Genomic DNA, 22,249 nt, shown 5'->3' with positions numbered 1-22,249 from the left:
AGCGAGCATAGAAGAAGTTTAGCTCATCCGGTAGGCTCATTTCACTGGGCAGCTCTTGGCTGTGCTTCCCTTTGTAGTCTGTAATGGTTTGCAGACCATATACGAAGAGAGTCACAGCCGGTGTAGTACGACTCAATCTTTGTCCTGTATTTATGCTTTGCCTGTTTGATGGTTCGTCGGAGGGCATAGCAGGATTTCTTATAAACTTCCGGGTTAGAGTCCCGCTCCCTGAAAGCTGCAGCTCTAGCCTGTAGCTCAGTGCGGAGGCTGCCTGTAATCCATGGTTTCTGGTTGGGGTATGTACGCACAGTCACTGTGGGGACGACGTCATCGTTGCACTTATTGATGAAGCCAATGACAGATGTGGTGTACTCCTCAATGCCATTGGAGGAATTCCGGATCATATTCCAGTCTGTGCTAGCAAAACACTCCTGTAGCTTAGCATCTGCTTCATCTGACCACTTTTTTATTGATCTAGTCACTGGTGCTTCCTGCTTGAATTTTGCTTGTAAGCAGGAATCAGGAGGACAGAATTATGGTCAGATTTGCCAAATGGAGGGCGAGGGAGAGCTTTGTATGCATCTCTGTGTGTGGAGTATAAGTGGTCCAGAGTTATTTTCCCTCTGGTTGCACATTTAACATGTTGATAGAAATGAGGTAAAACTGATTTAAGTTTCCCTGCATTAAAGTCCCCGGCTACTAGGAGTGCCGCCTCTGGGTGAACATTTTCTTGTTTGCTTATGGCGGAATACAGCTCATTCAATGCTGTCTTAGTGCCAGCCTCTGACTGTGGTTGTATGTAAACAGCTACAAAGAATGTAGATGAATACTCTCTCTGTAGGTAATGTGGTCTGCCGCTTATCATGAGAAACTCTACCTCAGGCAAGCAATGGCTCAAGACTTCCTTAGATATTGTGCACCAGCTGTTGTTTACAAAAATACATAGACCGCCGCCCCTTGTCTTACCAGTCGCCGCTGTTCTATCCTACCGGTACATCGTACAACCGTATATGTCGATATTGCCGTCGTTCAGCCACGACCCCGTGAAGCATAGGATGTTACAGTTTTTAATGTCCCGTTGGTAGTTTAATCTTCCCAATAACTCGTCCATTTTATTGTCCAAAGATTGCATGTTTGCGAGCAGAATTGATGGGAGTGGGGGTTTATTCGATCGCCTCCTACTCCTCAGCAGGCAGCCCGCCCTCCGATCTCTCTTTCTCCGCCTCCTCTTCACGTAGATCATGGGGCTCGGGGCCTGTTCCCGAGGGAGCCGTATATCATCCACCTCGTGCTCGTCAGAGTCTTCAAAGAAGGAAAATAATTCTGCTAGTCCGTGGTGAGTAATCGCAGTCCTGATGTCTAGAAGTTATTTTCGGTCATAAGAGACGGTAGCGGCAACATTACGTACAAAAATGTATTCATGATGATATCCTTCACAGTAGCCTAAGAGTGTAGAGATCAGAGAAATAGAACGGTGTTCATGATGATATCCTTCACAGTAGCCTAAGACTGTAGAGATCAGAGAAATAGAACGGTATTCATGATGATATCCTTCACAGTAGCCTAAGACTGTAGAGATCAGAGAAATAGAACGGTATTCATGATGATATCCTTCACAGTAGCCTAAGACTGTAGAGATCAGAGAAATAGAACGGTATTCATGATGATATCCTTCACAGTAGCCTAAGACTGTAGAGATCAGAGAAATAGAAAGGTATTCAAATCAAATCAAATGTTATTAGTCACATGCACCCAATATAACAGGCGTAGACCTTACAGTGAAATGCTTACTTACGAGCCCCCAACCGACAAAAAACTACGGATAAGAATAAGAGATAAAAGTAACAAGTAATTAAAGAGCAGCAGTAAAAAATAACAATATATACAGGGTGCCGGTACAGAGTCAATGTGTGGGGGCACCGGTTAGTTGAGGTAGTATGTACATGTAGGTAAAGTTAATTAAAGTGACTATGCATAGATGACAACAGGGAGTGGCAGTGGTGTGGGTAGCCAATTGACTAGATGTTCAGGAGTCTTATGGCTTGGGGGTAGAATATGTTTAGAAACCTATTGGACCTGGACTTGGCGCTCCGGTACCTCTTGCAGTATTGTAACAGATATAACAGTCTATGATTAGGGTGGCTGGAGTCTTTGAAAATTCTTAGGGCCTCTGACACCGCCTGGTATAGAGGTCCTGGATGGCAGGAAGCTTGACCCCAGGGATGTACTGGGCCATTCGCACTACCCACTGTAGTGCCTTGTGGTCAGAGGCTGAGCAGTTGCCATACCAGGCAGTGATGCAACCAGTCAGGATGCTCTCGATGGTGCAGCTGTAGAACCTTTTGAGGATCTGAGGACCAATGCCAAATCTTTTCAGTCTCCTGAGGGGGAATAGGTTTTGTTGTGCATGCTTCACAACTGTCATGGTGTGCTTGGACCATATCAGTTTGTTGGTCATGTAGACACCAAGGAACTTGAAGCTCTCAACCTGCTCCACTACAGCCCGGTCGATGAGAATGGGGGCGTGCTTGGTCCTCTTTTTCCTGTATTCCACAATTATCTCTTTTGTCTTGATCACGTTGAGGGAGAGGTTGTTGTCCTGGCACCACATGGCCAGGTCTCTGACCTCCTCCCTATAGGCTGTCACGTTGTTGTCGGTGATCAGGCTGTTGTGTCACCGGCAAATTTAATGATGGTGTTGGAGTCGTGCCTGTCCGTGCAGTCATGAATGAATAGGGAGTGCAGGAGGGGGCTGAGGAAGCACCCCTGAGGGGCCCCTGTGTTGAGGATCAGTGTGGCGGATGTGTTGTTACCTACCCTTACCACCTGGGGGCGGCCCATCAGGAAGTCTCGGATCCAGTTGCAGAGGGAGGTGTTCAGTCTCAGGGTCCTTAGCTTAGTGATGAGCTTTGAGGGCACTATGGTGTTGAACGCTGAGCTGTAGTCAATGAATAGCATTCTCACGCAGGTGTTCCTTTTGTCCAGGAGGGAAAGGGCTGTGTGGAGTGTAATAGAGACTGCCTCATCTGTGCATCTGTTGGTGCGGTATGCAAACTGGAGTGGGTCTATGGTTTCTGGGATGATGGTGTTGATGTGAGCCATGATCAGCCTTTCAAAGCACTTCATGGCTTCAGATCTGAGTGCTACGGATCAGTAGTCATTTTGGCAGGCTACCTTAGTGTTCTTGGGCACAGGCACTGTGGTGGTCTGCTTAAAACATGTTGGTATTACAGACTCAGAGAGGGAGAGGTTGAAAGACACTTGCTAGTTGGTCAGTGCATACTCGCAGTACATGTCCTGGTAATCCGTCTGGCCCTTTGTGAATGTTGACCTGTCTAAAGGTCTTACTCACATCGGCTGTGGAGAGCGTGATCAGACAGTCTTCCAGTACAGCTGGTGCTCTCATGCATGTTTCAGTGTTATTTGCCTCAAAGCGAGCATAGAAGAAGTTTAGCTCATCCGGTAGGCTCATTTCACTGGGCAGCTCTTGGCTGTGCTTCCCTTTGTAGTCTGTAATGGTTTGCAGACCATATACGAAGAGAGTCACAGCCGGTGTAGTACGACTCAATCTTTGTCCTGTATTTATGCTTTGCCTGTTTGATGGTTCGTCGGAGGGCATAGCAGGATTTCTTATAAACTTCCGGGTTAGAGTCCCGCTCCCTGAAAGCTGCAGCTCTAGCCTGTAGCTCAGTGCGGAGGCTGCCTGTAATCCATGGTTTCTGGTTGGGGTATGTACGCACAGTCACTGTGGGGACGACGTCATCGTTGCACTTATTGATGAAGCCAATGACAGATGTGGTGTACTCCTCAATGCCATTGGAGGAATTCCGGATCATATTCCAGTCTGTGCTAGCAAAACACTCCTGTAGCTTAGCATCTGCTTCATCTGACCACTTTTTTATTGATCTAGTCACTGGTGCTTCCTGCTTGAATTTTTGCTTGTAAGCAGGAATCAGGAGGACAGAATTATGGTCAGATTTGCCAAATGGAGGGCGAGGGAGAGCTTTGTATGCATCTCTGTGTGTGGAGTATAAGTGGTCCAGAGTTATTTTCCCTCTGGTTGCACATTTAACATGTTGATAGAAATGAGGTAAAACTGATTTAAGTTTCCCTGCATTAAAGTCCCCGGCTACTAGGAGTGCCGCCTCTGGGTGAACATTTTCTTGTTTGCTTATGGCGGAATACAGCTCATTCAATGCTGTCTTAGTGCCAGCCTCTGACTGTGGTTGTATGTAAACAGCTACAAAGAATGTAGATGAATACTCTCTCTGTAGGTAATGTGGTCTGCCGCTTATCATGAGAAACTCTACCTCAGGCAAGCAATGGCTCAAGACTTCCTTAGATATTGTGCACCAGCTGTTGTTTACAAAAATACATAGACCGCCGCCCCTTGTCTTACCAGTCGCCGCTGTTCTATCCTACCGGTACATCGTACAACCGTATATGTCGATATTGCCGTCGTTCAGCCACGACCCCGTGAAGCATAGGATGTTACAGTTTTTAATGTCCCGTTGGTAGTTTAATCTTCCCAATAACTCGTCCATTTTATTGTCCAAAGATTGCATGTTTGCGAGCAGAATTGATGGGAGTGGGGGTTTATTCGATCGCCTCCTACTCCTCAGCAGGCAGCCCGCCCTCCGATCTCTCTTTCTCCGCCTCCTCTTCACGTAGATCATGGGGCTCGGGGCCTGTTCCCGAGGGAGCCGTATATCATCCACCTCGTGCTCGTCAGAGTCTTCAAAGAAGGAAAATAATTCTGCTAGTCCGTGGTGAGTAATCGCAGTCCTGATGTCTAGAAGTTATTTTCGGTCATAAGAGACGGTAGCGGCAACATTACGTACAAAAATGTATTCATGATGATATCCTTCACAGTAGCCTAAGAGTGTAGAGATCAGAGAAATAGAACGGTGTTCATGATGATATCCTTCACAGTAGCCTAAGACTGTAGAGATCAGAGAAATAGAACGGTATTCATGATGATATCCTTCACAGTAGCCTAAGACTGTAGAGATCAGAGAAATAGAACGGTATTCATGATGATATCCTTCACAGTAGCCTAAGACTGTAGAGATCAGAGAAATAGAACGGTATTCATGATGATATCCTTCACAGTAGCCTAAGACTGTAGAGATCAGAGAAATAGAACGGTATTCATGATGATATCCTTCACAGTAGCCTAAGACTGTAGAGATCAGAGAAATAGAACGGTATTCATGATATTATCCTTCACAGTAGCCTAAGACTGTAGAGATCAGAGAAATAGAATGGCATTTGTAATTATATCCTTCACACCACAGCAATTTCCCAGACATACAGAGGAGTAATGCATCCCACCTGGATTTGTTGTGTGATGGTGTGATATTGCCTTTACTCCCTTACCAGCGGTTAGGGTTAGACTCCTCCAGACTTTTCCTCACCTCAGCTCTGTCTTTGAGCTCCCATGTTTGGTCCCCATGGAGAAATACTCTCTCAGAGAGACAGATTCTGTATTCACGGTTGAAACTGGACAGGATGGAACCTGCAGACACTCAGACAGACAGATTCTGGAACTGTGTATCACTTCACGTGATTTGTATTTTATATTGGGAACTTTGTTACTCACCAGGTCTCTGAGATAATACTCTTCTATTCACAATGTATGCCGCTGAGGTCACAAAGTGGCATACTCTCTCTCTCTCTCTCTCTCTCTCTCTCTCTCTCTCTCTCTCTCTCTCTCTCTCTCTCTCTCTCTCTCTCTCTGTAAATTAATTGGTGCTATTTGCACCCCTCTAGTGGCACACCTGGCAGCTGCTTGCCCTGAACTTTCTCCTGGGTACGAGAAATAATAATATAATTGGTTAGTCACTGTGTTATCCTGAGTTTATTCTGCCCTGTGCTTGTCAAAACTGAGGCAGATCATCATCCAAAGCTCTTAAAACTGAGGCATATCCTGAACTAATGCAGTCAATAATGATTTTAGATTATGTAATGACATAGTCATGGAGGCACTGACATTTTCAGTGTCTCCTCTCTCTCTTCCTCTCTCCCCCTCTCCCCTCCTCTCTCACCCTCTCTCTTCCCTCCTATCCCCTCCTCTCTCCCCTCCTTCTCACCCTCTCTCTTCCCTCCTCTTCCCTCCTCTCTCCCCTCCTCTCTCATTCTCTCTCCCCTCCTCTCTCTCCTCCTCTCTCATTCCCTCTCCCCTCCTCTCTCATTCTCTCTCACCTCCTCTCTCTCCTCTCTCTCCTCCTCTCTCCCCTCCTCTCTCATTCCCTCTCCCCCTCTCTCACCCCCTCTCATCCCCTCTCGCCCCTCCTCTCTCATCCCCTCTCTCTCCCCCTCTCGCCCTTCCTCTCTCATTCCCTCTCCCCTCCTCACTCCCCTCCTCTCTCATCCCCCTCTTTACCCTGAAGTTAATTATCTACACCATTTGTCTCTGACATAACGCCAGCTGCTCTTGACCTTGTGCTCATGTGTCTCAGAGCAGCAGATGTAAGGGAGTCGTCCCCCTCATGACTGGATTAACCGCTGATATGGGATGTGCGCATTCCAAATAACACCCTATTCCCTACATAGTGCACTATTTTTGACCAGATCGAGCCCTATGGGTCCTGGTCAAAAGTGGTGCACTAAATAGGGAATAGGATGCCATTTGGGATGTAGCTATGGTGTGTGTCTGGCACTATTAGGATCCTACACAGGGCCCTGTGATGACGCCCCCCCCCCCCCCCCGCCCCCGTCCTCCAGCCATCTCTCCATGCAGAGACTCGTCTCTCAGTGGTCTGTCACCACACTATCACACGCTATGGTTGTGGAACTAAAAGGCCCTGAGGAGAAGACTGCTATTCACTTCAGCCACAGATCAGAGATATCAACTCCCACTGGCCTGCTGATCAACACACCAACACATACTGTATGTAACTGGGTCAAAATACCACAGAGGCAGAGTGTCGGTCTATGTTACAGTGTTGACATGGTGTAGCCTAGTGAAAAATCATACTGCTTTTTAATACGATAGAAAATAACTCAATGAGCTGACATGCAAGAGCATATTGTTATAAGGCCCAGTGGATAGACATCTCCAACAATACAGTATACTGAACATTGACATGACAACAGCGCCCCTCTCTGTACAAAAGTATGCATCACATGTTGGTCATCCCCCCCAGCTATTTATTTTCTCATGATCACGTTACATGCGTCATGGATGCTCTAAAGATGTATTTCAGACAGTCACAAACAGGCCAGATGATCAAGGGTTTGAGGTAGGTAGGGTTGACCTGGATTTTCTGTGATACAGAATCAACTGGAGGGTGACAGTGTCGTTACCCTGGTAAGGTATCTGAAATTACATCAAAAGGTAAAGAATAGTCCACGGTTTCCATGGTTTCTGACTGTGCTGCGGTAGAGAAGTAAATAACTCCCTACCTGGGACACTGACTGTAGTCATTAAGATTATACAATTTGCAATTCAACAATTACATTGCAAAATTATAGTAGTCTAGAATGATATGTTTTTTTTCTTTTTGGACATGGCCTATTCACATATTCCTACTGGAACTATTGTCAAGACGAGTTTTACATTGAGTTCAAAATAAACAACCAATGACAACCAACGTGTCCACATTCTCTAAGTGTTGTAGGAGACTCTGTTGTTGTTTCTGTGACAGCGGGGTCCATGGAACTGTATGTTGCACAAACCAGAAATGGAATAGGATAGAGGGAACTGTCCGTAACACAATACAACACTTTACAGAGACCCCAGAAGCCTCACAACTTTGGTAACTATCACTAGGTCTTTGTGTAAAACTACCATGGTTATGAGCATATGATAAAGCAATACCATTATCTAGATTTGGTGAAGCAAGTGTTAAATTGATTATTCGTGGATTAGGGATCAGAGACCCTCCCTCCATCCCTCCCTTTTTCTCAGAGGCCATTTTATACAGTGAACCACATAACTGGCACCACGCAGATTCGTAGTTCGTCGATTTCATCTCTTTATACGCGGTAAGTAAGTTACTGTACGCATTACTTTTGGTGCTAAACGTGCTCCATATGTGAAGATCAGTTTATTTCTTCATGTTGATGACGAACTTTGTACAAATGTTTCTGATAATTTTGCAGCCATAAGATATAATGATACGAAAATGTCAGTGTCTGAATGGAGTTGGATGACAAGTCAACAATTCAACAGTATCTTGCTCAAAGTAAAAATTTAGTTCAATTGCAGACCACTTGTGGCTATGGGCGATATTGCCGTTGGGGTGGTTTTAGCACATGAACGGTCACGTGCAGGCGCTAATTATTAATTTGACCTAGCACATTGTAATATAAGCGCAATTTGATATATTGTCCGTTCATGTGTATGCATTATATTTAGGATGCGCCACTATATTACAGCTCCGCGGTTACGTATAGCAAACAAGGAAACAGGTTGTTACACGTTAAGACGTCCTTGATCTGTCAAACGGTCAATGAATAAGCGAGGAGATACATTGTTACAATGTCTTTTCACAGTGTATCCAGAGAAGCATTGATCGGGTCCGCTACACTTGGGGTTGTCTTTGTGGCTGGTTATTACATTGGTAAGGGGGGGTAGAATCAACTTATCAATTTCATCACATGTCAAGATGACGTTGAACAGTCAAATATGACAGAGAGTAATCGTGTATTGTTTCCCATTATTGTTAAATTATCAAACACTTAAACCACATGATTGCTCCCTCCAGGCAAAAGAAGATCCACATTTTCCATGGACATCTTCAAGAGTCACTCTGGGGCAAAAGATAACCCCTTGATGCAGTATGTCCTCAATCATTCATTGAGGGAGCATCCGGCCCTGAAAAAACTCCGACTGGTAAGAAGGTCCGGATCTTCATTATCTAATATGTTCATATATTTGCCTAACAGTAGAAACTGTCCAAAGTCCATGGTGTCTGTCTTTTGCCACAAGGGGGAACCATTTATTATGTTGCACAAATCACATCAAATCTAATTTTATTTGTCACGTGCGCTGAGTACAACAGGTGTAGACCTTGCAGTGAAATGCTCACTATCAAGCCCTTAACCAACAATGCAGTTTTAAGAAAAATAAGTGTTAAGAAAGTATTTACAAAAATAAACTGAAGTAAAAAAATGTAAAAGAAAATAGACATAACAAATAATTAAAGAGTAACAATAAAATAACAGTAGTGAGGCTATATATAGGGGGTACCAGTACAGAGTCAATGTGTGGGGGCACAGGCCAGTCGAGGTAATTGATGCAATATGTACAGTACCAGTCAAACGTTTTTATTTTTTTACTATTTTCTACATTGGAGAATAATAGTGAAAACATAAACTATGAAATAACACATGGAATCATGTAGTAACAAAAAAAGTGTTAAACAAATCAAAATATATTTTATATTTGAGATTCTTCAAAGTCACCACCCTTTTCCTTGATGACAGCTTTGCACACGCTTGGCATTCTCTAAACCAGCTTCACCTGGAATGCAGTCTTGAAGGAGTTCCCACATATGCTGAGCACTTGTTGGCTGCTTTTCCTTCACTCTGCGGTCCAACTCATCCCAAACCATCTCAATTGGGTTGAGGTCAGGTGATTGTGGAGGCCAGGTCTGATGCAGCATTCCACCCTTCTTGGTCAAATAGCCCTTACACAGCCTGGAGGTGTGTTGGGTCATTGTCCTGTTGAAAAAAAAAATACAAATAAAAAGCCCAAACCAGATCGGTGTAGAATGCTGTGGTAGCCATGCTGGTTAAGTGTTCCTTGAATTCTACATAAATCACAGACAGTGTCATCAGCAAAGCACCCCACACCATCACACCTCCTCCTCCATGCTTCATGGTGGGAACCACACATGCGGAGATCATCCGTTCACCTACTCTGGGTCTCACAGACACGTCGGTTGGAACCAAAAATCTCCAATTTGGACTCATCAGACCAAAGGACAGATTTCCACCGGTCTAATGTCCATTGCTCGTGTTTTTTGGCCCTTTCAAGTCTCTTTTTATTATTGGTGCCCTTTAATAGTGGTTTCTTTGCAGCAATTCGACCATGAAGACCTGATTCACGCAGTCTCCTCTGAACAGTTGATGTTGAGATGTGTCTGTTACTTGAACTCTGTGAAGCATTTATTTGGGCTGCAATTTCTGAGGTTGGTAACTCTAATGAACGTATCCTCTGCAGCAGAGTTAACTCTGGGTCTTCCTTTCCTGTAGCGGTCCTCATGAAATCCAGTTTCATCATAGCGCTTGATGGATTTTACGACTGCACAATGCAAATAGTCCGGGTAGCCATTTGATTAGCTGTTCATGAGTCTTATGGCTTAGGGGTAGAAACTGTTTAAGAAGCCTTTTGGACCTAGACTTGGCACTCTGGTATCGCGCGGTAGCAGAGAGAACAGTCTAAGACTAGGGTGACTGGAGTCTTTGACAATTTTTAGAACCTTCCTCTGACACCGCCTGGTGTAGAGGTCCTGGATGGCAGGAAGCTCGGCCCCAGTGATGTACTGGGCTGTACGCACTACCCTCTGTAGTGCCTTGCGGTCGAATGCCAAGCAGTTGCCATACCAGGCAGTGATGCAACCAGTCAGGATGCTCTTGATGGTGCAGCTGTAGAACTTTTTGAGGATCAGAGGACCAATTCCAAATTTTTGGCACCACACTGCCAGGTCTCTGATCTCCTCCCTATAGGCTATCTTATCGTTGTCGGTGATCAGGCCTACCACTGTTGTGTCATCGGCAAGCTTAATGATGTTGTTGGAGTCGTGCTTGGCCATGCAGTCGTAGGTGAACAGGGAGTACAGGAGGGGACTAAGCACACACTCTCTGTTCACAAGTGTCTGGGTCTGAGACTTGTAAATATAAATGTACACTTAGTAAACAGGCTGTTTATCATGTTAACTTTTCTATTTTTGGAGAAAAACTAAACATGAACATCTCCTTTCTTCTGTTTTATCTTCCAGAGGACGATGGATGATTCCTGGAACTTCATCATGGTTGCCGCTGAGCAGTCTCAGCTGATGGCTAACCTGGCAAGACTCATCAAAGCCAAAAAAGCTATAGAAATCGGTAAACATGATTCACATTAAACTCTTTATCACATGTAATAATCTCTTCTCACTAGTTTCTGTAGCCTAGGATTTTATTTAATGTTGCATAGTGTAATTCTAGTCCATATTGGCTCGCAAAAATAAATACTGTTTTTCTGTAAAACATTTACTGTATACGAGTATCATAATACTTGTTTTATTTGTATTCCCTGTAGGAGTATACACAGGGTACAACACTCTGAGCATAGCGCTGGTTCTGCCAGACGACGGGAAGATGGTGGCCTGTGACATCAAAGACGAATACCCCAACATCGGCAAACCCTTCTGGAAAGAGGTGATATGTGGATTTGTGTTTGCTTTCTCTGACACACCAGTGCTACGCGACCTACTGTTGACGTAACTCTTTTAGACAGGCATTTCAGCGAGCTGGCAGAATCATTTGATTGACTATATGTCATCTCTCACACCATTGTAGTGATTCTGGCGTGTGCAGGCCAGATATGGGTGTATTTGTAAGGGATAGCACCACTAGCCTTGTCAAGCTCCCCAGGTAACAAGTTACATTCTGAAACTATTTTATTCACATTAGCCTCGTCCCAGATCTGTTGTCTCCTTCTATAGCCTGGTCCCAGATCTGTTTGTGCTCTTGCCAACTCCTTTGCTGTAATTGTTGGCATGATGGTAATAGTTGGCATGATGAAACAGACTGGCACTCAAGCTACATTTTCAAGGAAAACTAAATGTATGCTCTTCAACCGATCGCTGCCTGCACCTGCCCGCCCGTCCAGCATTACTACTCTGGACGGTTCTGACTTAGAATATGTGGACAACTACAAATACCTAGGTGTCTGGTTAGACTGTAAACTCTCCTTCCAGACTCACATCAAACATCTCCAATCCAAAATTAAATCTAGAAATGGCTTCCTATTTCGCAACAAAGCATCCTTCACTCATGCTGCCAAACATACCCTCGTAAAACTGACTATCCTACTGATCCTTGACTTCGGCGATGTCATTTACAAAATAGCCTCCAATACTCTGCTCAACAAATTGGATGTAGTCTATCACAGTGCCATATACTACCCACCACTGCGACCTGTATGCCCTCGCTGGCTGGCCCTCGCTTCATATTCGTCACCAAACCCACTGGCTCCAGGTCATCTATAAGTCTATGCTAGGTAAAGCCCCGCCTTATCTCAGCTCACTGGTTACCATAGCAACACCCACCGGTAGCACACGCTCCAGCAGGTATATCTCACAGGTCATCCCCAAAGCCAATTCCTCCTTTGGCCGCCTTTCCTTCCAGTTCTCTGCTGCCAATGACTGGAACGAACTGCAAAAATCACTGAAGCTGGAGACTCATATCTCCCTCACTAGCTTTAAGCACCAGCTGTCAGAGCAGCTCACAGATCACTGCACCTGTACATAGCCCATCTGTAAATAGCCCATCCAACTACCTCATCCCCATACTGTTATTTATTTTATTTTGCTCCTTTGCACCCCAGTATCTCTACTTGCACATTCATCTTCTGCACATCTATCACTCCAGTGTTTAATTGCTATATTGTAATTATTTCGCCACTATGGCATATTTATTGCCTTACCTCCCTAATCTTACCTCATTTGCACACACTGTATATAGATTTTTCTATTGTGTTATTGACTGTATGTTTGTTTATTCCATGTGTAACTCTGTTGTTTGTGACGCTTTGCTTTAGCTTGACCAGGTCGCAGTTGTAAATAAGAACTTGTTCTCAACTGACTTACCTGGTAATAAAACAATAAAAAAAAAACATTTGCATGGCATCAGAAAAGCTGTCTCACTGGGCTAAGAACTAGCTGCACCTTGATGGGTGTGCAGCTTGATGGGTGAGCACCTCGATGGGTGTGCACCTCTGGGTGTGCAGCTTAATGGATGAGCACCTCGATGGGTGTGCAGCTTGATGGGTGTGCAGCTCGATGGGTGTGCAGCTCGATGGGTGTGCAGCTTGATGGGTGTGCAGCTCGATGGGTGTGCAGCTTAATGGGTATGCACCTCTGGGTGTGCACCTCGATGGATGAGCACCTCGATGAGTGTGCAGCTCGATGGGTGTGCAGCTTGATGGGTGTGCAGCTTGTTATGGTTGTTGCTTTTATGGAGCTAAGATAGCAAGCACAAAACACTCTGTTATGAAAAAAAAGACCTTTAAGTTCATAATTAATCCCATAGCTGTGAACCTGTAGATGTACAGTACACTGCTGATATTCTGGACTTTACAAAAAAAAATATAAACTCAGACATGCTTTTTCACAGTTCCTCCTCAAAATCAATTTAAGCTTTTGAGAGACTGGTTGTGTGCTAGATTGATGGGAATGTGAAAGTAATCTAATCCATCATAGAGAGAGTCTGTCAGAGCATCCATTACTAATGGTCTCACCTGATAACAGACGTTCTCACCTACCACCTTCAAGAAAAGCCCTTCTTGTCGACATTGTAAGCAGAGTAGAAAATTGTGTCAGAAAAAGTCATGCGTAACCATGCATAACTCAACCACCAGGTCTACCTCTGTGCTTTCTTTGCAGGCTGGAGTGGCACAGAAAATAGATCTACGCATCCAGCCGGCATTGAAAACTCTAGGTATAGTAATAACATGTTTATAACAGATCCATTACAAACAACACAATGAACAAATGTATTCACACTCACTCCTCTTCCTCAGATGACCTCCTGGCCAATGGCGAGGCCGAGACATTTGACTTCGTCTTCATCGATGCAGACAAAGCAAACTATGACAACTACTATGAAAAATCCCTCCAGCTAGTGAGGAAAGGAGGCATTATTGCCATTGATAACGTGAGTGTTTCAATATGAGGGCTGTAGTCTCAAATCACATGGACAGCCGTAAGCAACTAAAAGATATCGCTTAGAAATGTCCTTGTTTTTGAAAGAAAAGCCCATTTTTTTTGTCCAGTAAAATAACATCAAATTGATCAGAAATACAGTGTAGACATTGTTCATGTTGTAAATGACTATTGTAGCTGAAACGGCTGATTTTTTTATATGGAATATCTACATAGGCGTACAGAGGCCCATTATCAGCAACCATCACTCCTGTGTTCCAATGGCACGTTGTGTTAGCTAATCCAAGTTTATCATTTTAAAAGGCTAATTGATTATTAGGGGCGGCAGGGTAGCCTAGTGGTTAGAGCATTGGACTAGTAACCGAAAGGTTGCAAGTTTGAATCCCCGAGCTGACAAGGTACAAATCTGTCGTTCTGCCCCTGAACAAGGCAGTAAACCCACTGTTCCTAGGCCGTCATTGAAAATAAGAATTTGTTCTTAACTGACTTGCCTTTTGCAATTATGTTTGCACAGCTGAAAATTGTTGTCCTGAGTTAAAGAAGCAATAAAACTGGCCTTCTTTAGACTAGTTGAGTATTTGTCGCATCAGCGTTTTGTGTGTTCGATTATAGGCTTAAAATGGCCAGAAACAAAACCCGTAAAACACCAGTCTCAACGTCAACAGTGAAGAGGCGACTCCTGAAAGCTGGCCTTCTAGGCAGAGTTCCTCTGTCCAGTGTCTGTGTTCTTTTGCCCATCTTAATCTTTTCTTTTTATTGGCCAGTCTGAGAAATTGCTTTTTCTTTGCAACTCTGCCTAGAAGGCCAGCATCCCGGAGTCGCCTCTTCACTGTTGATGTTGAGACTGGTGTTTTGCGGGTACTATTTAATGAAGCTGCCAGTTGAGGACTTGTGAGGCATCTGTTTCTCAAACTAGACACTCTAATGTACTTGACCTCTTGTTCAGTTGTGCACCGGGGCCTCCCACTCTTTCTATTCTGGTTAGAGATTATTTCTAAGTTCTTTGTTTCTGGCCATTTTGAGCCTGTAATCGAACCCACAAATGCTGATGCTCCAGATACTCAACTTGTCTAAAGAAGGCCAGTTTTATTGCTTTTTTAATCAGAACAACAGTTTTCAGCTGTGCTAACGTAATTGCAAAAGGGTTTTCTAAAGATCAATTAGCCTTTTAAAATTATAAACTTCGATTAGCTAACACAACGTGCCATTGGAACACAGGAGTGATGGATGCTGATAATGGGCCTCTGTACACCTATGTAGATATTCCATTCAAAATCAGCCATTTCCAGCTACAATAGTCATTTACAACATTAAATGTCTACACTGTATTTCTGATCAATTTTATGTTATTTTAACTGCTTTTTTTGTTGCTTTTCTTTCAAAAACAAGGACATTTAAGTCACCCCAAACTTTTGAATGGTAATATATATATACACATATACACACATTAGAATGATGATGCTGCTCTGTGCTTTAGGTTCTGTGGAGTGGGAAGGTGGTGAACCCTGCTGCTGATGACATTGATACCCAGGCCATTGACAAGCTGAACAAGAAGTTGTACCGGGATGTCAGGATCAACATCAGCATGCTCACTGTGGGAGACGGCGTGACACTGGCCTTCAAACTCTAACACTATGTAGGAGACACGTCTTAAAACTATAGTACTAAATGGGAGATTGGCCAACACTGGTCTGTACTATGGTATCGAATTAGTGACAAGTGGCTTTGGGTTATGATTGACCAACACTGGCCTTTACTGTGGTAAACTGTAGTACCCAATTACTGAGAAGTAGCTTTACGGTATGATAATCTGATGGTACAAGTGCTGACTTTTCAAATTGTTGTTTATATGTCATTAAATCCATGTGTGTAATGCTGCCCTTGAATATATGTGACCTGAAAAGGTTTAAATGAAAGAACTAGGACTGTCGGAGTTAATCAGGTAACTTTGTAATTTTAGTGCACTTTAAAAAAAATCATGATTAATATCATTGTCTGAAAGCATTCAAAAATATACTGAAAACATACCTCAAAAACAAGTGAAATGTCTGCTTTCTCAATTTACATCATTTTGCCAACCGCTACTTTAGATGTCAATATTCTTGATTTTTAATGAAAAATCTTAAATCACACCTTAATTTAAGCAAATTCTGAAGATGTGATAATTCACAGCAAACCCTGTGATTAAATAAAACTTGATGGCCCTAGAAAGGACCAAAGTAATGTGTAATGTTTACAGTTCTACACATATTGTACTCAGGTGAGTCATACTTTCACTGTTAAGGTTGTTTTAAATGTTCATTAAATTGGAAAACAAGTGACTTGTCATGTACAGTTTCATGTTGTCCAACCGTGTGAAGGCACCATGACATATCCAAGAACAAAGGACTGACTTGTTTAAAGACTTTATTGTAAAGGTAGACATAGACAAGTGGACTTGGTTTCTGGTTTCCCAGTCATATCATTTATACACAGCTAAGGGAAGGGGAGGTGGAGGATTCGCTCAGTTATAATAGTTTCCCCTTTTCCTTTCTAATGACACCCAGAAAATCCCATTTGGCAATGTCGTGCAATTTATATTACCATGTTCAACTAGGAAACAGGTTAGGTAATCAAGATCGTATGGATCTGCCAAAGACCGCAGAATGGGTGGCGAAGCAGTAAGCATAATTAATTAACATGTCCTCAAGAATATGATCTAAATAGATCATCACCCAATAGAATAGAGGTTTAAGGTCTCTAGAATACGTGATGAACATTCTGAGTCGTCCTGACAACAGGCAAAGCGTTGCTAACCGAAGGCTACTATATGTGCAAATGAAACAGGGAAAGAAAGGATATAAATTAAGGTATAATATAATTTGCTAGTGTGCAAAACAACAGTTCAGGATTGTCACATAATGACAACATAATAACATTGTTATTATATATAGAATTAAATCAAAGTATACATCTTAATATAACCCTCCTCGGATTGTCCGAGCCAAACCAATAAAACAAACGTAAAACATGCAGAATGAACACGCTCTTTGAGAAGGAGGATGTATTTCACTAGTGGTACAGTACAGGAATACATGACTGAATACATAACAGGCTTAGTGGTACTGGCTACTGTTCATAGGACACACAGGATGACTGAGTACAAACCAATACATAACAGGCTTAGTAGTACTGGGCTACTGTCATAGGACACACAGGATGACTGACTACAAACCAATACATAACAGGCTTAGTAGTACTGGGCTACTGTCATAGGACACACAGGATGACTGACTACAAACCAACTGAAAGGAAATGACAGTGGCTGATAGGTCAGGGATCCATCTAACTGACAGAACTGAGGGCTATGTTGAGGATGTTTTAGATTAGATTCATCACTTTCCTTTGAGACATCCCTTACTGGTTGTTGGGTTGGAAATAAATAAGGCCAAATTCTTCTGATATTCCCTCAAATATTCAAATATGAAGACTTCACTAGAAAGGATAGCTAGATACTTATGCCTCTAGCTCCAGGCCCAGTCCCAGTTTGTGGCCACCGGCGTTGATGCTCTTACCGTCGACCAGTGCAGACAGGACAAGTTTCATACCTGCAGAACAGGAAAAATAAATAACTTAGCTACAACAACCCACTTTGGTGATGGCTGGCAGTGCTATTGCACATTAGTGAGCCAGTTCTTACCTGGTCGCAGCGTCTGGGTATAGCCCACTCCCACCAAGCTGGCATTGTTAACTTTAGCCTGGAAAATAAAACAAACACATACAATTAACAATGGAATACAACGGGTTATGATAATTATTGGCATTGCGTAAGAACGTCACTTAATTGTCCAGTTACTTCCTAAAATATCTCATTTGACACAACCCATTCCCATTTAATAAACTACTAATCCTGCAGAACCAGTCTGAATATTAAAACAGCCGTCAGGCTGATAAACAAGACAACCAAAAGAGCAGCCCTCACAGATATGGAGGCACTGGAGTCCAGCTGATACTTGGCAGCGATGCCAAAGCGCGTGCTGTTGCTGCCTGCTGTCCAGGCCAGGTTCACAGCAGTCTCCAGCTTGTCATTCACCTTCTGGTAGATGGACCCTCCAAACTCTGTGCCATCATTACTGGGATATAGGACATAAACATACAAACATTGTGTTATCCTTGTCTGATGAAAAGCCCTTTTTGTTTAATGATAACTCAACAAAAGATGAACTGAAACGCTCAAATCAATAAATTAAATGCATTACATTTTGTAACGATATAGATAATAACAATGATAAAGAATATATATATAGACAATCTAAAATATATATAAAATATATACCCAACTTATTAAAAATCGATGTAACTTGTTAAGACCATAGTTACCAATAAGCACAAAGGAGAACATCTTTCTAGTAGAAACAGTCATACTTTTCACTTCAATGCTGAGACACAAGTCCTCCAAAAATACAATCCATATGAAGCTTACACATTGGTGTGCAGCTGGAAATCTCCCGTCTTGTAGCCAACAGCGAAGTTGCTCTGGGTCATTTTGGACTTCGCCGTGTCGAAGGTCATCTGGTAGCCTGCCAGCCATCCCTCATATCCGGCCACCGCTGCCCCATGGATGGCCGGGCCGGCAAAGTCGAAGTCTACATCCACGCCCAAGTTGACGTATTCACGCTTATACGCAGTCTTCACCTTACCACTCTTCTTGCTGTTAGAAGGAGAATAGAGGAGGAAAATAGGATTAATAAACATCAGTCTCATATTTCTGTTGTTCTAGTTCAGTCATCACAGATTATTTTCAATAAAGGAAGATTGGTGGACTATGCAGTGCTGAACATGCACAATAAATGTTATCCACCTCAGGGTTTCAAAGACTGGTGAGAAACATTTAGTTGTGCTTGAAATTTAAAAAAGCCACAAACCCAGAATTTGGTGAGAACTGGGTGTCGAACGTAAGTTTCAGTCCTTTGGTGATCTATGGAAGAAAAAAAACTAAGCATATCTGAATAGAAAGCTCACAAATTACAGTATAGACTGGTTTCTCCTCTCTACCTGGTCTTCAACGGTGATCTCAGTCCCCAGAGTGTTGTCTGTGGTCCACTTCTCTGTAAACGTCAGGCCGTATTCAGCCCATTTGTACTTGGTCTCCAGGTTGCCATTGACTTTGCTGGTGTCAGTGTTGGATGAGCCAGAGGTTTTGAATTCCTAAATAACAATAATGACAGACTTAGCACGCCTATATCTTGCTATGGAGGACCAGAATGTACAGTAACCCTGGCAGGATTGAAAAGCCAAACTCACCACTCCACTTGAAGACTTAGTCTTGACATCAAGTTTCACCAATCCAAAACCTAATAAAAGAACAAACCATAACATTCAGAACACCACATATTCCATTACATATTAAGGTAGTGGCGTTAACCTTGTTTTGATTAGCATCTCCTTAACATTTAAATACTTGCCAAATGGACTACTACATGGAGAATACTGATCCAGTCGGCCCAATTGTGACATGTCTTGAACAAATTGAATGCCTGGGTGTTATGTTAACTTCCTTGTAAAATGTCATGTCAGTGTGAAATGTGTTCTGTGCATTGATGGAAACATTCCCTTACGGGCTCAAGAGAGGCCAAACGAAAGTGATGTGAACGTTTTAAGTTGTCTGAAGAGGCCCCTGTTACATTAAATGTCAATGTGTGTCCTGCTCATCATTCCTACAGGCGTAAACCAACCAGTTTCAAAGACATTTACCATATCCTTTGTTGAAGATGTCCTTTGCAGATTTACCAAGGTCACCATATGATGGAGGGACAGCCATTCTACCTGTGACAAGAAGGAAAATGGCAGATGACAAATTATGCTATCATAGTACTACTGACCGAGTTCAGCATGTAGCCTATTGCAGCAAATGTAGGACATAGATGGTATTGCCACAAAGGGATAGTCCTAACATGCATGTTGTTCGCCATTTATTAACTAGTAGCAGTGTACTCCACCACCAAGTAACTGATCAGATAATAGGGAATGTACGGATCATCTCCTCGTAGGACTGTGAACACATTTTATGGGATATAGCCAGAGCTACACAACCATCTCTACACACGTAAAGCTTTGAAGAACAAGGTTATCTGCAAGCAGCCATCTTGACGGCGATATTAGCACGTCAAAAGCCCCCGCCAAGTCTCAAGTTGCTAGCTACAGTAGATCGTTACAATATGCAATATCAATGTGACTGGCGGCTGGTTCACTGAAAGTCAAGTTAGCTAGCTAGTAGCCGTTAGCAAAATAGCTAGCCGGCGAGCAAGTTAACAAGCCATTACATCACAGACAGGGATTTGTTCACAGCAGCAATCTGTTCTCTCAACTTGAACTAGACAATAAGAAGACGTAGCTAGGCAATGGCACATCATATTTCGACCTCGAATAAAAGTCAAAATGTAATTAGTTATACTGTAGTTAATATGTCAAAGATCGGGACATGTATTTACCCTTGACAATGGACTAACGTTAGCTAGTTAGCTATCCATGTAACGTTAGCTATCTGGCTAGATTTCTCAGCGCTGGATCCCGGCCATGTCCCCTACCTAGCTAACGTTTAGCTAGTTAGCTGGCAAGTAAGGTACCTAATTAGATAGCAAACAGAACTATGGCAATTACTTACTGGAAGTTTTGCGTTGGTGCAGATAGTTGGTTCGTTGTTTTCAAGCAGTTTCTAACACCGCGTCGCGACAGTCCTATCCAGCTGGAGGGCGATGAAGGAGAAACAGCGAAAGCAAAACAACCTCTCATGACCCCAGGATCGCAGGACCCTATACATATAGGTGTTCGTTTCTTTGCCTGTCTAAATCAAAGTAGGATGACTGAGTTCTGGGTTTATTTGAGTATTTCTATGTCCATATTTAATAATTTTGTTAATATAAGACTAAAACACTGTAACATTTGTGTATTAATTTACTTAATACAATTGTCTTTACAAATAATACACCTGGCAGCTGGAAGATGTCTTTATCACCATAGAAACCACGGTGCTTTACCTAACACGATAGGTCTAGCAGCCAGCTAATAATATCAAATCAAATTGTATTTGTCACATGCGCTGAATACAACAGGTGTAGACCTTGCAGTGAAATGCTCACTATCAAGCCCTTAACCAACAATGCAGTTTTAAGAAAAAGAAGTGTTAAGTAAAAAAATAAGTCAAAAAAATGTAATTTGAATTTAAGAGCAGCAGTAAAAATAACAGTATACAGGGGCTATACAGGGAGTCAATATGCGGGGGCACAGGTTAGTCGAGATAATTGAGGTAATATGTACATGTAGGTAGAGTTAAAGTGACTATGCATAGATAATAAACAGAGAGGGGGGGACAAGACAAATAGTCTGGGTAGCAATTTGATTAGCTGTTCAGGAGTCTTTTGTCTTGGGGGTAGAAGCTGTTAAGAAGCCTTTTGGACCTAGACTTGGCGCTCCGGTACCACTTGCCGTGCGGCAGCAGAGGGAACAGTCTAAGACTAGGGTGGCTGGAGTCTTTGACAATTTTTAAGGCCTTCCTCTGACACCGCCTGGTATAGAGGTCCTGGATGGCAGGAAGCTTGGCCCCAATGATGTACTGGGCTGTACGCCCTAACCTCTGTAGTGCCTTGCGGTCGGAAGCTGAGCAGTTCCATACCAGTCAGGATGCTCTAGATAGTGCAGCTGTATAACTTTTTGAGGATCTGAGGACCCACGCCAAATCTTTTCAGTCTCCTGAGGGGGAATAGGCTTTGTCGCGCCCTTTGCACGACTGTCTTGGTTTGTTTGGACCATGATATTTTGTTGGTGATGTGGACACCAAGGAACTTGAAGCACTCAACCTGCTCCATCGATGAGAATGGAGGCGTGCTCGGTCCTCTTTTTCCTGTAGTCCACAATCATCTCCTTTTTCTTGATCACGTTGAGGAAGAGCTTGTCATCCTGGCACCACATGGCCAGGTCTCTGACCTCCTCCCTATAGGCTCTATCATCGTTGTCGGTGATCAGGCCTAACACTGTTGTGTCATCAGAAAACTTGGTGTTGGAGTCGTGCCTGGCCATGCAGTCGTGAGTAAACAGGAGTACAGGAGGGGACTGAGCACGCACCACCAAGGGGCCCCCGTGTTGAGGATCAGCGTGGCGGATGTGTTGTTACCTCCCCTTTACACCTCGGGGCGGCCCATCAGGAAGTCCAGGATCCAGTTGAAGAGGGAGGTGTTTAGTCCCAGGGTCCTTAGCGATGAGCTTTGAGGGCACTATGGTGTTGAACGCTGAGCTGTAGTCAATGAATAGCATTCTCACATAGGTGTTCCTTTTGTCCAGGTGGGAAAGGGCAGTGTAGAGTGCAATAGAGATTGCGTCACCTGTGGATCTGTTGG

The 22,249-nt window shown here is 43.3% G+C and overlaps 2 protein-coding genes across 3 annotated transcripts; one reads left to right on the top strand and one right to left on the bottom strand.

The window, feature by feature from the left end:
* The first annotated feature begins 7,753 nt into the window (after window positions 1–7,753).
* LOC106589876 (catechol O-methyltransferase domain-containing protein 1) lies at window positions 7,754–16,195 on the top strand. 2 transcript variants are annotated; one of them, XM_045709971.2, is made up of 7 exons: window positions 7,754–7,989; window positions 8,712–8,839; window positions 10,950–11,055; window positions 11,252–11,370; window positions 13,599–13,653; window positions 13,736–13,869; window positions 15,355–16,195. In XM_045709971.2, exons 2-7 carry the CDS (start codon window positions 8,735–8,737, stop codon window positions 15,505–15,507), a joined length of 672 nt encoding a protein of 223 aa, XP_045565927.1. In that variant the 5' UTR covers window positions 7,754–7,989; window positions 8,712–8,734; the 3' UTR covers window positions 15,508–16,195. The 2 variants fall into 2 exon arrangements, with proteins under 2 accessions (XP_045565927.1, XP_014035759.1); XM_014180284.3 differs by lacking the exon at window positions 7,754–7,989 and adding an exon at window positions 8,471–8,567.
* Window positions 16,196–16,270: 75 nt separating this feature from the next.
* On the bottom strand, window positions 16,271–20,599 carry LOC100846953 (voltage-dependent anion channel 2). Its single transcript, NM_001252349.1, is given in 9 exon segments — window positions 16,271–17,464; window positions 17,557–17,614; window positions 17,839–17,989; window positions 18,340–18,567; window positions 18,782–18,834; window positions 18,912–19,064; window positions 19,161–19,210; window positions 19,611–19,682; window positions 20,521–20,599. Coding segments are annotated over 8 exon segments (852 nt in total). The 5' UTR covers window positions 19,678–19,682; window positions 20,521–20,599; the 3' UTR covers window positions 16,271–17,372.
* Between the last annotated feature and the right edge of the window lie 1,650 nt (window positions 20,600–22,249).

This window comes from Salmo salar, chromosome 28 (assembly GCF_965601325.2).
Source record: "Salmo salar chromosome 28, fSalSal1, whole genome shotgun sequence".
NCBI classification, from domain to species: Eukaryota; Metazoa; Chordata; class Actinopteri; order Salmoniformes; family Salmonidae; genus Salmo; species Salmo salar.
The sequence above is the reverse complement of the archived record's forward strand: the minus strand, read 5'-3'. Positions and strand labels throughout refer to the sequence as shown.

Excerpts from the sequence above, each read along its gene's own strand:
- LOC106589876 (XM_014180284.3), top strand. The coding sequence starts at position 8,486 with ATGTCTTTTCACAGTGTATCCAGAGAAGCATTGATCGGGTCCGCTACA. Across the intron at positions 11,056-11,251 it reads CAAAAAAGCTATAGAAATCG|GAGTATACACAGGGTACAAC; the intron begins GTAAACATGATT and ends TATTCCCTGTAG. Across the intron at positions 13,654-13,735 it reads GCCGGCATTGAAAACTCTAG|ATGACCTCCTGGCCAATGGC; the intron begins GTATAGTAATAA and ends CCTCTTCCTCAG.